This window comes from Oncorhynchus keta, chromosome 18 (genome assembly GCF_023373465.1).
Source record: "Oncorhynchus keta strain PuntledgeMale-10-30-2019 chromosome 18, Oket_V2, whole genome shotgun sequence".
NCBI classification, from domain to species: domain Eukaryota; kingdom Metazoa; phylum Chordata; class Actinopteri; order Salmoniformes; family Salmonidae; genus Oncorhynchus; species Oncorhynchus keta.
This window is the reverse complement of record NC_068438.1, coordinates 53,041,159-53,056,822: the sequence shown is the minus strand read 5'-3', so window position 1 is coordinate 53,056,822 and position 15,664 is coordinate 53,041,159. Positions and strand designations below refer to the sequence as shown.

General features: G+C 44.9%; 1 protein-coding gene across 1 annotated transcript in view; it reads right to left on the bottom strand.

Moving 5' to 3' along the window:
- prcp (prolylcarboxypeptidase (angiotensinase C)) overlaps nucleotides 1-15,664 on the bottom strand; it is a 94,248-nt gene that overhangs the window by 27,838 nt on the left and 50,746 nt on the right. The window contains 4 exon segments of the mRNA XM_052468711.1: nucleotides 3,757-3,927; nucleotides 8,585-8,754; nucleotides 14,175-14,221; nucleotides 14,428-14,520. Coding sequence (XP_052324671.1) covers nucleotides 3,757-3,927; nucleotides 8,585-8,754; nucleotides 14,175-14,221; nucleotides 14,428-14,520 — 481 coding nt within the window.

Genomic DNA, 15,664 nt, shown 5'->3' with positions numbered 1-15,664 from the left:
ATAGAGGACCAGACTAACAGGATCCATATAGAGGACCAGACAAGAGGACCAGACTAACAGGGTCCATATAGAGGACCAGACTACAGGGTCCATATATAGGACCAGAGTAGAGGACCAGACTACAGGGTCCATATAGAGGACCAGACTAACAGGATCCATATAGAGGACCAGACAAGAGGACCAGACTAACAGGGTCCATATAGAGGACCAGACTACAGGGTCCATATATAGGACCAGACTAGAGGGACCAGACTAGAGGGACCAGACTAGAGGGCCAGACTAGAGGACCAGACTAGAGGACCAGACTAGAGGACCAGACTAGAGGACCAGACTAGAGGACCAGACTAGAGGGACCAGACTAGAGGGACTAGACTAGAGGGACTAGACTAGAGGGACCAGACTAGAGAACCAGACGAGAGGGACCAGACTAGAGGACCAGACTAGAGGACCAGACTAGAGGGACCAGACTAGAGGACCAGACTAGAGGACCAGACTAGAGGGACCAGACTAGAGGACCAGACTAGAGGGACTAGACTAGAGGACCAGACTAGAGGACCAGACTAGAGGACCAGACTAGAGGACCAGACTAGAGGGACCAGACTAGAGGGACCAGACTAGAGGACCAGACTAGAGGGACCAGACTAGAGGGACCAGACTAGAGGACCAGACTAGAGGACCAGACTAGAGGACCAGACTAGAGAGACCAGACTAGAGGGACCAGACTAGAGGACCAGACTAGAGGACCAGACTAGAGGGACCAGACTAGAGGACCTAGACTAGAGGCCCAGACTAGAGGACCAGACTAGAGGACCAGACTAGAGGGACCAGATTAGAGGACCAGACTAGAGGGACTAGACTAGAGGACCAGACTAGAGGACCAGACTAGAGGGACCAGACTAGAGGACCAGAATAGAGGGACCAGACTAGAGGACCAGACTAGAGGGACCTGACTAGAGGGACTAGACTAGAGGACCAGACTAGAGGACTAGACTAGAGGACCAGACTAGAGGGACCAGACTAGAGGGACCAGACTAGAGGACCAGACTAGAGGACCAGACTAGAGGGACCAGACTAGAGGACCAGACTAGAGGACCAGACTAGAGGGACCAGACTAGAGGACCAGAATAGAGGGACCAGACTAGAGGACCAGACTAGAGGGACCAGACTAGAGGGACTAGACTAGAGGACCAGACTAGAGGACCAGACTAGAGGGACCAGACTAGAGGGACCAGACTAGAGGGACCAGACTAGAGGACCAGACTAGAGGGACCAGACTAGAGGGACTAGACTAGAGGACCAGACTAGAGGACCAGACTAGAGGACCAGACTAGAGGGACCAGACTAGAGGACCAGACTAGAGGGACCAGACTAGAGGGACCAGACTAGAGGACCAGACTAGAGGACCAGACTAGAGGACCAGACATTGCTTGATCTGGAAGAGAAATGGAACTACTATTCTCTATTCCAGAGGTAGGGAACTACTATTCTCTATTCCAGGGGTAGGGAACTACTATTCTCTATTCCAGGGGTAGGGAACTACTATTCTCTATCCCAGAGGTAGGGAACTACTATTCTCTATTCTCTATTCCAGGGGTAGGGAACTACTATTCTCTATTCTCTATTCCAGGGGTAGGGAACTACTATTCTCTATTCTCTATTCCAGGGGTAGGGAACTACTATTCTCTATCCCAGAGGTAGGGACTACTATTCTCTATCCCAGAGGTAGGGAACTACTATTCTCTATCCCAGAGGTAGGGAACTACTATTCTCTATTCCAGAGGTAGGGAACTACTATTCTCTATCCCAGAGGTAGGGAACTACTATTCTCTATCCCAGAGGTAGGGAACTACTATTCTCTATTCCAGAGGTAGGGAACTACTATTCTCTATCCCAGGGATAGGGAACTACTATTCTCTATCCCAGAGGTAGGGAACTACTATTCTCTATTCCAGAGGTAGGGAACTACTATTCTCTATCCCAGGGGTAGGGAACTACTATTCTCTATCCCAGAGGTAGGGAACTACTATTCTCTATTCTCTATTCCAGGGGTAGGGAACTACTATTCTCTATTCTAGAGGTAGGGAACTACTACTATAGATTTTGACCGTACGCCGATTAAGATGAGCAGAGGATGGTGTTTACAAGACTAATGCCATACTCAGCCTTCTGCCATAACCAGTTTCACATCCAAGTACTACTGCCCATGTAAACGTACTCAATGAAACATGATCACATCTCTTTTTTTATCCGTGGGAATACTTGGGAGCAGATTTCCTAAATTAAAAACATTTTTAGCTAAATTCCTGGTGAATTTACACCCCTCCCCCCACCTGTTGCTGAGTCTAGCTCTTTACAGAGCACTACCTGACCAGAGCCCTATTCCCTAATTAGAGCACTACCTGACCAGAGCCCTATTCCCTAATTAGAGCACTACTTGACCAGAGCCCTCTTCCCTAATTAGAGCACTACCTTTGACCAGAGCCCTATTCCCTAATTAGAGCACTACCTGACCAGAGCCATAGTCCCTAATTAGAGCACTACTTGACCAGAGCCCTATTCCCTAATTAGAGCACTACTTGACCGGAGCCATAGTCCCTAATTAGAGCACTACCTTTGACCAGAGCCCTATTCCCTAATTAGAGCACTACCTGACCAGAGCCATAGTCCCTAATTAGAGCACTACTTGACCAGAGCCCTATTCCCTAATTAGAGCACTACATGACCAGAGCCCTATTCCCTAATTAGAGCACTACCTTTGACCAGAGCCCTATTCCCTAATTAGAGCACTACCTGACCAGAGCCATAGTCCCTAATTAGAGCACTACTTGACCAGAGCCCTATTCCCTAATTAGAGCACTACTTGAACAGAGCCCTATTCCCTAATTAGAGCACTGCTTGACCAGAGCCCTATTCCCTAATTAGAGCACTACTTAACCAGAGATCCCTATTCCCTAATTAGAGCACTACTTAACCAGAGCCCTATTCCCTAATTAGAGCACTACCTTTGACCAGAGCCCTATTCCCTAATTAGAGCACTACTTAACCACAGCCCTATTCCCTAATTAGAGCACTACCTTTGACCAGAGCCCTATTCCCTAATTAGAGCACTACTTAACCACAGCCCTATTCCCTAATTAGAGCACTACCTTTGACCAGAGCCCTATTCCCTAATTAGAGCACTACATGAACAGAGCCCTATTCCCTAATTAGAGCACTACTTGACCAGAGCCCTATTCCCTAATTAGAGCACTACTTAACCAGAGCCCTATTCCCTAATTAGAGCACTACATGAACAGAGCCCTATTCCCTAATTAGAGCACGACTTTACCAGAGCCCTATCCCCTAATTAGAGCACTACTTAACCAGAGCCCTATTCTCTAATTAGAGCACTACTTAACCAGAGCCCTATTCCCTAATTAGAGCACTACCTTTGACCAGAGCCCTATTCCCTAATTAGAGCACTACTTAACCAGAGCCCTATTCCCTAATTAGAGCACTACCTTTGACCAGAGCCCTATTCCCTAATTAGAGCACTACCTGACCAGAGCCATATTCCCTAATTAGAGCACTACCTTTGACCAGAGCCCTATTCCCTAATTAGAGCACTACCTGACCAGAGCCATATTCCCTAATTAGAGCACTACCTGACCAGAGCCCCATTCCCTAATTAGAGCACTACTTAACTTAGCTCTTTGACAAGAGCTCTATATAGGGAATAGGGTGCCATCTCAGAAACAACCTGTGAGTTTGTGTTACCTGGTAGTACCAGCCGATGGAGCCCAGATTCCCTGTAGCCGTAGAGGAAGTGTTGAGACAAGGACAGTTTCCTGTGTAGTTGTAGTAGACTCTAGCAGCTTCAGAGATGCCCCCTAACAGCTGGTAGTCTGACACACTGCTGGGGTCAAAGCTAAGGTGTTTGCACACCACCTGGGAACAAAACAACAAAAGATATCACGGTTGGCAGATAGTTTGGGCTTAGAAATGACAATTCTCAGTATAGTAAATACAGGATTTTTTGGGTCCGTGAGGCACAAACATGGAACAATTACTAATGAATTAATACCTCAGACAACGGCAGAGTGAAAATACTTCTCCCGCTAATGAAATAGTAATACTAGGTAATAAGTAAGAGTTTTTTTCATAGGTAACCTTTTAAAGCACTTTGTTTACAAAACAAACACCTCAGTTCCATTTCAGTCCAAATCCAAACGGCTCAATCATCTCTCTCTCTCTCTCTCTCTCTCTCTCTCTCTCTCTCTCTCTCTCTCTCTCTCTCTCTCTCTCTCTCTCTCTCTGTCTCTCTCTCTCTCTCTCTGTGTCTCTCTCTCTCTCTCTCTCTCTCTCTCTCTCAAACATTTCACTTAAAAAAACGGTAGTGTCTAATTTACATATGAAATTAAGTGGAATGAAACTAAAGGCTTCATTTAAATGTATAGCTCTGCATAGCAAGGAGACATATTTAGTTGTTAAAAGATTTATCGACCTGGTTTCCCCGCCTCATTCTCACCCTACCAGGACAACTTCTCAACTTTACAAAAGTGACTGTTTCATCTATAGTGACAATTACTGCAGTTGAGATACATTTAAAATGGGTTTTTTTTTTTTCATCGTTCGTGGTTTCTCTTTCAGACATAGTTACTGTATTGGTAGTTGTCATGGTAGCAGCAGAGTTTGCTGCCTGTCCTGTTCTGTCTGCTAGCTGTTTTTGTTCTGTCAGTCTTTGTAAAGGCTGCTGGAGAGACTGTGGCTGCTTGTTAGGATGTTGGACTGGAGTTCTGGCAGAATGGAGGCTGTTACTGAGGCTTTTGTCTACAGGCGGGCTAGGGGAGGAGGGGGAGGAGGTTGAGGAGGAAGGGGGAGGAGGAGTATGAGGGGGGAGGAGGTGGAGGAGGAAGGGGGAGGAGGAGGAGGGGGAGGATGAGGATGAAGGGGGAGGAGGAGGAGGGGGAGGAGGTTGAGGAGGAAGAGGAGGAGGAAGGGGGAGGAGGGGGAGGAGGTTGAGGAGGAGGAGGAGGAGGAAGGGGGAGGAGGTTGAGGAGGAGGAGGAGGGGGGAGGAGGAGGAGGGGGGGAGGTTGAGGAGGAAGGGGAGGAGGAGGAGGAGGAGGAGGAGGAGGAGGAGGAGGAGGAGGAGGAGGAGGAAGGGGGGGAGGAGGAGGGGGAGGAGGAGGAGGAGGAGGAGGAAGGGGGAGGAGGAGGAAGGGGGAGGGAGGAGGAGGAGGAGGAGGAAGGGGGAGGATGTCGATGGATATATGAGAAGGAGGGGTAGAGCAACAGGCATGTCTGAACCGCAGATTTATACCATGAAAAAAGAAAAAACATCCAGCAATTGCTCTGAAGCATCTCCTCTCTACTTTTCAGATAGGATTAGTCTCCTACATTCATCTTTGCCAACAGATTTCCCCCTTTAAACCCTCAATACTCCCTTCCCACAGTCACTCACATAATCACATTAGCTTTGTCATTAAAAAAGCTCACTGGCTAAACCGCTTAAACCACCCATAGGGCAGGCATACATTACAGGCACTGAGCCACAACGGCTCCAAATGTCCATTTAGCTTCTCTGTGTCTGTTAACCTGCTGCACCACTAGGGGATTTAGGATTTATATATATCAATGAGGACCACCATTTATTTTTATTTTTTAAAGTTGATATATTTATACTAATGAAAAAGTAACAGAACAGTGGACATCTCATATAACTCACAGGATGGTTGGAGCACCCCAGGAGGGTGAGCAAGAACTAGCAGGGTTTAGGGTTTAGGGTTCAGGGTTTAGGGTTTAGGTTCAATGGTGCTGCCTTGGTTGGGGACGTGACGTGTCAGAGGAGCTGGTACAAAGAATGATGGTCAGAGTCTGTATAGATATTCACAGTCTTTAGCTCATTTGGAATAAACGGAGGAAGTAGAGACAGAGAGGATGTGGCAGAGCAGCTAAAGGAAGTAGAGACCGAGAGGATGTGGCAGATAAAGGAAGTAGAGACAGAGAGGATGTGGCAGAGCAGCTAAAGGAAGTAGAGACAGAGAGGATGTGGCAGATAAAGGAAGTAGAGACAGAGAGGATGTGGCAGATAAAGGAAGTAGAGACAGAGAGGATGTGGCAGAGCAGATAAAGGAAGGAGAGACAGAGAGGATGTGGCAGAGCAGATAAAGGAAGTAGAGACAGAGAGGATGTGGCAGCTAAAGGAAGTAGAGACAGAGAGGATGTGGCAGAGCAGCTAAAGGAAGTAGAGACAGAGAGGATGTGGCAGAGCAGATAAAGGAAGTAGAGACAGAGAGGATGTGGCAGAGCAGCTAAAGGAAGTAGAGACAGAGAGGATGTGGCAGAGCAGATAAAGGAAGTAGAGACAGAGAGGATGTGGCAGAGCAGATAAAGGAAGTAGAGACAGAGAGGATGTGGCAGCTAAAGGAAGTAGAGACAGAGAGGATGTGGCAGAGCAGCTAAAGGAAGTAGAGACAGAGAGGATGTGGCAGCTAAAGGAAGTAGAGACAGAGAGGATGTGGCAGAGCAGCTAAAGGAAGTAGAGACAGAGAGGATGTGGCAGAGCAGATAAAGGAAGTAGAGACAGAGAGGATGTGGCAGCTAAAGGAAGTAGAGACAGAGAGGATGTGGCAGAGCAGCTAAAGGAAGTAGAGACAGAGAGGATGTGGCAGCTAAAGGAAGTAGAGACAGAGAGGATGTGGCAGCTAAAGGAAGTAGAGACAGAGAGGATGTGGCAGAGCAGCTAAAGGAAGTAGAGACAGAGAGGATGTGGCAGCTAAAGGAAGTAGAGACAGAGAGGATGTGGCAGAGCAGATAAAGGAAGTAGAGACAGAGAGGATGTGGCAGGGCAGCTAAAGGAAGTAGAGACAGAGAGGATGTGGCAGCTAAAGGAAGTAGAGACAGAGAGGATGTGGCAGAGCAGATAAAGGAAGTAGAGACAGAGAGGATGTGGCAGCTAAAGGAAGTAGAGACAGAGAGGATGTGGCAGAGCAGCTAAAGGAAGTAGAGACAGAGAGGATGTGGCAGATAAAGGAAGTAGAGACAGAGAGGATGTGGCAGAGCAGCTAAAGGAAGTAGAGACAGAGAGGATGTGGCAGAGCAGCTAAAGGAAGTGAAGTAAAGACAGAAAGGATGTGGCAGAGCAGATAAAGGAGGAAGTAGAGACAGAGAGGATGTGGCAGAGCAGATAAAGGAGGAAGTAGAGACAGAGAGGATGTGGCAGAGCAGATAAAGGATGAAGTAGAGACAGAGAGGATGTGGCAGAGCAGATAAAGGAAGTAGAGACAGAGAGGATGTGGCAGAGCAGCTAAAGGAAGTAGAGACAGAGAGGATGTGGCAGAGCAGATAAAGGAAGTAGAGACAGAGAGGATGTGGCAGCTAAAGGAAGTAGAGACAGAGAGGATGTGGCAGAGCAGCTAAAGGAAGTAGAGACAGAGAGGATGTGGCAGAGCAGATAAAGGAAGTAGAGGCAGAGAGGATGTGGCAGAGCAGCTAAAGGAAGTAGAGACAGAGAGGATGTGGCAGAGCAGATAAAGGAAGTAGAGACAGAGAGGATGTGGCAGCTAAAGGAAGTAGAGACAGAGAGGATGTGGCAGAGCAGCTAAAGGAAGTAGAGACAGAGAGGATGTGGCAGAGCAGCTAAAGGAAGTAGAGGCAGAGAGGATGTGGCAGAGCAGCTAAAGGAAGTAGAGACAGAGAGGATGTGGCAGAGCAGATAAAGGAAGTAGAGACAGAGAGGATGTGGCAGAGCAGATAAAGGAAGTAGAGACAGAGAGGATGTGGCAGAGCAGATAAAGGAAGTAGAGACAGAGAGGATGTGGCAGCTAAAGGAAGTAGAGACAGAGAGGATGTGGCAGAGCAGCTAAAGGAAGTAGAGACAGAGAGGATGTGGCAGAGCAGATAAAGGAAGTAGAGACAGAGAGGATGTGGCAGCTAAAGGAAGTAGAGACAGAGAGGATGTGGCAGAGCAGCTAAAGGAAGTAGAGACAGAGAGGATGTGGCAGAGCAGCTAAAGGAAGTAGAGACAGAGAGGATGTGGCAGAGCAGCTAAAGGAAGTAGAGACAGAGAGGATGTGGCAGAGCAGCTAAAGGAAGTAGAGACAGAGAGGATGTGGCAGAGCAGATAAAGGAGGAAGTAGAGACAGAGAGGATGTGGCAGAGCAGCTAAAGGAAGTAGAGACAGAGAGGATGTGGCAGAGCAGCTAAAGGAAGTAGAGACAGAGAGGATGTGGCAGAGCAGCTAAAGGAAGTAGAGACAGAGAGGATGTGGCAGAGCAGATAAAGGAAGTAGAGACAGCTAATTGGAAACAGTACATTCACTGGGTAGGACAGGTTGAAAGGATTCAGTGAGGTAGAAAGACAATAATTGTGTGTAAATAATAACTAATGTGATTTTTCACTTCCCTTGTTTTAACCTTTTCTGTAAGTAAAACAAAATATGAACTATTAAATTATTAACAATTGGGCTACTATGTAAAACACTAGGAGATTTCTTATTCTACTTGTGTAATACAATTTAATACATTATTATGAAAGATATAGAAATTTGATATAGATATATATATAATAATACATATATAATATAATATATATATATGTGTGTACCTGTATTGGCCAGCGTGGGAGCGGTTGGAGGAAGTTAGCTTCGTAAGGATAGTCAACCATGGCCAGATTCACCCAGGTCTCTTGGAGCCAGGCCTTAAAACCATCCAAGTCCGTCTTCTTGAGTGGGGAACATAAGCTAAACTCTCCGGACAGCCATCGGAGGCCGTCATCTGCACAGAGATGAGGAAAATAGTCCTCATGAGTTAACTAGGGTTTAAACTAGCTTTGAAAAAAGGCTAATTCATCCTACCAGTTACTGTGATGTTGTCATTCAGACAGGCTAATTCATCCTACCAGTTACTGTGATGTTGTTATTCAGACAGGCTAATTCATCCTACCAGTTGTTGTGATGTTGTTATTCAGACAGGCTAATTCATCCTACCAGTTGCTGTGATGTTGTCATTCAAAGACAGGCTAATTCATCCTACCAGTTGCTGTGATGTTGTCATTCAGACAGGCTAATTCATCCTACCAGTTACTGTGATGTTGTCATTCAGACAGGCTAATTCATCCTACCAGTTACTGTGATGTTGTTATTCAGACAGGCTAATTCATCCTACCAGTTACTGTGATGTTGTTATTCAGACAGGCTAATTCATCCTACCAGTTACTGTGATGTTGTTATTCAGACAGGCTAATTCATCCTACCAGTTACTGTGATGTTGTTATTCAGACAGGCTAATTCATCCTACCAGTTACTGTGATGTTGTTATTCAGACAGGCTAATTCATCCTACCAGTTACTGTGATGTTGTTATTCAGACAGGCTAATTCATCCTACCAGTTACTGTGATGTTGTCTTCCAGACAGGCTAATTCATCCTACCAGTTGCTGTGATGTTGTCATTCAGACAGGCTAATTCATCCTACCAGTTGCTGTGATGTTGTTATTCAGACAGGCTAATTCATCCTACCAGTTACTGTGATGTTGTTATTCAGACAGGCTAATTCATCCTACCAGTTGCTGTGATGTTGTCATTCAGACAGGCTAATTCATCCTACCAGTTGCTGTGATGTTGTCATTCAGACAGGCTAATTCATCCTACCAGTTGCTGTGATGTTGTCATTCAGACAGGCTAATTCATCCTACCAGTTACTGTGATGTTGTTATTCAGACAGGCTAATTCATCCTACCAGTTACTGTGATGTTGTTATTCAGACAGGCTAATTCATCCTACCAGTTACTGTGATGTTGTCTTCCAGACAGGCTAATTCATCCTACCAGTTGCTGTGATGTTGTCATTCAGACAGGCTAATTCATCCTACCAGTTGTTGTGATGTCGTTATTCAGACAGGCTAATTCATCCTACCAGTTGCTGTGATGTTGTCATTCAGACAGGCTAATTCATCCTACCAGTTGCTGTGATGATGTCATTCAAAGACAGGCTAATTCATCCTACCAGTTGCTGTGATGTTGTCCTTCAGACAGGCTAATTCATCCTACCAGTTGCTGTGATGTTGTCATTCAGACAGGCTAATTCATCCTACCAGTTGCTGTGATGTTGTCATTCAGACAGGCTAATTCATCCTACCAGTTGTTGTGATGTTGTTATTCAAAGACAGGCTAATTCATCCTACCAGTTGCTGTGAGTTGTCATTCAGACAGGCTAATTCATCCTACCAGTTGCTGTGATGTTGTCATTCAGACAGGCTAATTCATCCTACCAGTTACTGTGATGTTGTTATTCAGACAGGCTAATTCATCCTACCAGTTACTGTGATGTTGTCTTCCAGACAGGCTAATTCATCCTACCAGCTGCTGTGACGTTGTCATTCAGACAGGCTAATTCATCCTACCAGTTACTGTGATGTTGTCTTCCAGACAGGCTAATTCATCCTACCAGTTGCTGTGATGTTGTCATTCAGACAGGCTAATTCATCCTACCAGTTGCTGTGATGTTGTCATTCAGACAGGCTAATTCATCCTACCAGTTGCTGTGATGTTGTCATTCAGACAGGCTAATTCATCCTACCAGTTACTGTGATGTTGTTATTCAGACAGGCTAATTCATCCTACCAGTTACTGTGATGTTGTCTTCCAGACAGGCTAATTCATCCTACCAGTTGCTGTGATGTTGTCATTCAGACAGGCTAATTCATCCTACCAGTTACTGCTGTTGTTATTCAGACAGGCTAATTCATCCTACCAGTTACTGTGATTTGTCTTCCAGACAGGCTAATTCATCCTACCAGTTGCTGTGATGTTGTCTTCAGACAGGCTAATTCATCCTACCAGTTACTGTGATGTTGTTATTCAGACAGGCTAATTCATCCTACCAGTTACTGTGATGTTGTCTTCCAGACAGGCTAATTCATCCTACCAGTTGCTGTGATGTTGTCATTCAGACAGGCTAATTCATCCTACCAGTTACTGTGATGTTGTTATTCAGACAGGCTAATTCATCCTACCAGTTACTGTGATGTTGTCTTCCAGACAGGCTAATTCATCCTACCAGTTGCTGTGATGTTGTCATTCAGACAGGCTAATTCATCCTACCAGTTACTGTGATGTTGTCTTCAGACAGGCTAATTCATCCTACCAGTTGCTGTGATGTTGTCATTCAGACAGGCTAATTCATCCTACCAGTTGATGTGATGTTGTCATTCAGACAGGCTAATTCATCCTACCAGTTGCTGTGATGTTGTCATTCAGACAGGCTAATTCATCCTACCAGTTGCTGTGATGTTGTCATTCAGACAGGCTAATTCATCCTACCAGTTGCTGTGATGTTGTCATTCAGACAGGCTAATTCATCCTACCAGTTGCTGTGATGTTGTCATTCAGACAGGCTAATTCATCCTACCAGTTGCTGTGATGATGTCATTCAAAGACAGGCTAATTCATCCTACCAGTTGCTGTGATGTTGTCATTCAGACAGGCTAATTCATCCTACCAGTTGCTGTGATGTTGTCCTTCAGACAGGCTAATTCATCCTACCAGTTGCTGTGATGTTGTCATTCAGACAGGCTAATTCATCCTACCAGTTGTTGTGATGTTGTTATTCAGACAGGCTAATTCATCCTACCAGTTACTGTGATGTTGTCATTCAGACAGGCTAATTCATCCTACCAGTTGTTGTGATGTCGTTATTCAGACAGGCTAATTCATCCTACCAGTTGCTGTGATGTTGTCATTCAGACAGGCTAATTCATCCTACCAGTTGCTGTGACGTTGTCATTCAGACAGGCTAATTCATCCTACCAGCTGCTGTGACGTTGTCATTCAGACAGGCTAATTCATCCTACCAGTTACTGTGATGTTGTCATTCAGACAGGCTAATTCATCCTACCAGTTGCTGTGATGTTGTCATTCAGACAGGCTAATTCATCCTACCAGTTGCTGTGATGTTGTCATTCAGACAGGCTAATTCATCCTACCAGTTGCTGTGATGTTGTCATTCAGACAGGCTAATTCATCCTACCAGTTGCTGTGATGTTGTCATTCAGACAGGCTAATTCATCCTACCAGTTGCTGTGATGTTGTCATTCAAAGACAGGCTAATTCATCCTACCAGTTGCTGTGATGTTGTCATTCAAAGACAGGCTAATTCATCCTACCAGTTGCTGTGATGTTGTCATTCAGACAGGCTAATTCATCCTACCAGTTGCTGTGATGTTGTCATTCAGACAGGCTAATTCATCCTACCAGTTGCTGTGATGTTGTCATTCAAAGACAGGCTAATTCATCCTACCAGTTGCTGTGATGTTGTCATTCAAAGACAGGCTAATTCATCCTACCAGTTGCTGTGACGTTGTCATTCAGACAGGCTAATTCATCCTACCAGTTGTTGTGATGTTGTCATTCAGACAGGCTAATTCATCCTACCAGTTGCTGTGATGTTGTCATTCAGACAGGCTAATTCATCCTACCAGTTGCTGTGATGTTGTCATTCAAAGACAGGCTAATTCATCCTACCAGTTGCTGTGATGTTGTTCAGACAGGCTAATTCATCCTACCAGTTGTTGTGATGTTGTCATTCAGACAGGCTAATTCATCCTACCAGTTGCTGTGATGTTGTCATTCAGACAGGCTAATTCATCCTACCAGTACCAGTAATTCATCCTACCAGTTGCTGTGATGTTGTCATTCAGACAGGCTAATTCATCCTACCAGTTGCTGTGATGTTGTCATTCAGACAGGCTGTTGATGTGATGTTGTCATTCAGACAGGCTAATTCATCCTACCAGTTGCTGTGATGTTGTCCTTCAGACAGGCTAATTCATCCTACCAGTTGCTGTGATGTTGTCATTCAAAGACAGGCTAATTCATCCTACCAGTTGCTGTGATGTTGTCATTCAGACAGGCTAATTCATCCTACCAGTTGCTGTGATGTTGTCATTCAGACAGGCTAATTCATCCTACCAGTTGCTGTGATGTTGTCATTCAAAGACAGGCTAATTCATCCTACCAGTTGCTGTGATGTTGTCATTCAGACAGGCTAATTCATCCTACCAGTTGCTGTGATGTTGTCATTCAAAGACAGGCTAATTCATCCTACCAGTTGCTGTGATGTTGTCATTCAGACAGGCTAATTCATCCTACCAGTTGCTGTGATGTTGTCATTCAGACAGGCTAATTCATCCTACCAGTTGCTGTGATGTTGTCATTCAGACAGGCTAATTCATCCTACCAGTTGCTGTGATGTTGTCATTCAGACAGGCTAATTCATCCTACCAGTTGCTGTGATGTTGTCATTCAGACAGGCTAATTCATCCTACCAGTTGCTGTGATGTTGTCATTCAGACAGGCTAATTCATCCTACCAGTTGATGTGATGTTGTCATTCAGACAGGCTAATTCATCCTACCAGTTGATGTGATGTTGTCCTTCAGACAGGCTAATTCATCCTATCAGTTGCTGTGATGTTGTCATTCAAAGACAGGCTAATTCATCCTACCAGTTGCTGTGATGTTGTCATTCAGACAGGCTAATTCATCCTACCAGTTGCTGTGATGTTGTCATTCAGACAGGCTAATTCATCCTACCAGTTGCTGTGATGTTGTCATTCAGACAGGCTAATTCATCCTACCAGTTGCTGTGATGTTGTCATTCAAAGACAGGCTAATTCATCCTACCAGTTGCTGTGATGTTGTCATTCAGACAGGCTAATTCATCCTACCAGTTGCTGTGATGTTGTCATTCAGACAGGCTAATTCATCCTACCAGTTGCTGTGATGTTGTCATTCAGACAGGCTAATTCATCCTACCAGTTGCTGTGATGTTGTCATTCAGACAGGCTAATTCATCCTACCAGTTGCTGTGATGTTGTCATTCAGACAGGCTAATTCATCCTACCAGTTGCTGTGATGTTGTCATTCAGATGGCTAATTCATCCTACCAGTTGATGTGATGTTGTCCTTCTGGCTAATTCATCCTATCAGTTGCTGTGATGTTGTCATTCAAAGACAGGCTAATTCATCCTACCAGTTGCTGTGATGTTGTCATTCAAAGACAGGCTAATTCAGTTGCTGTGATCCTGTGACAGGCTAATTCATCCTACCAGTTGCTGTGATGTTGTCATTCAGACAGGCTAATTCATCCTACCAGTTGCTGTGATGTTGTGTCATTCAAAGACAGGCTAATTCATCCTACCAGTTGCTGTGATGTTGTCAAGACAGGCTAATTCATCCTACCAGTTGCTGTGATGTTGTCATTCAGACAGGCTAATTCATCCACCAGTTGCTGTGATGTTGTCATTCAGACAGGCTAATTCATCCTACCAGTTGCTGTGATGTTGTCATTCAGACAGGCTTATCCTACCAGTTGCTGTGATGTTGTCATTCACAGTATTAATCCTACCAGTTGCTGTGATGATTCAGACAGAACATCACCAGTATGTAAGGACCTCCTGATGTTCACAGAGAGTCCACAGACTATCTTATAGAAATCTCCACATGGAACCATTAACTGCCATATGGGAGCAGAGGCAGCCAGGGGTCTGGAGTACACAGAGAGACAGATAGAACACAGTATTAACCACACAGAGGCAGCCAGGGCTCTGGAGTACACAGAGAGACAGTTAGAACACAGTATTAACCACACAGAGAGACAGTTAGAACACATTAACCACACAGAGAGACAGTTAGAACACATTAACCACACAGAGAGACAGATAGAACCCAGTATTAACCACACAGAGACAGTTATTAACCACACAGAGAGACAGATAGAACACATTGTTAACCACACAGAGAGACAGATAGAACACAGAATTAACCACACAGAGAGACAGATAGAACACAGTATTAACCACACAGAGAGACAGATAGAACCCAGTATTAACCACACAGAGAGACAGATAGAACACAGTATTAACCACACAGAGAGACAGATAGAACACAGTATTAACCACACAGAGACAGATAGAACACATTTAACCACACAGAGAGACAGATAGAACACATTAACCACACAGAGAGACAGATAGAACACATTAACCACACAGAGAGACCACACAGAGGCAGCCAGGGCTCTGGAGAACACAGATAGAACACAGTAAAACACACAGAGAGACAGAGGGCCCAGTATTAACCACACAGAGAGACAGTTAGAACACAGTATTAACCACACAGAGAGACAGATAGAACACATTAACCACACAGAGAGACAGATAGAACCCAGTATTAACCACAGTTAGAACAGAGACAGTTAGAACACATTAACCACACAGAGAGACAGATAGAACACATTAACCACACAGAGAGACAGATAGAACACATTAACCACACAGAGAGACAGATAGAACACAGTATTAACAACACAGAGAGACAGATAGAACACAGTATTAACCACACAGAGAGACAGATAGAACACAGTATTAACCACACAGAGAGACAGATAGAACACAGTATTAACCACACAGAGAGACAGATAGAACACAGTTTAACCACACAGAGAGACAGATAGAACACAGTATTAACCACACAGAGAGACAGATAGAACACAGTATTAACCACACAGAGAGACAGATAGAACACAGTATTAACCACACAGAGAGACAGATAGAACACAGTATAACCACACAGAGAGACAGATAGAACACAGTATTAACAACACAGAGAGACAGATAGAACACATTGTTA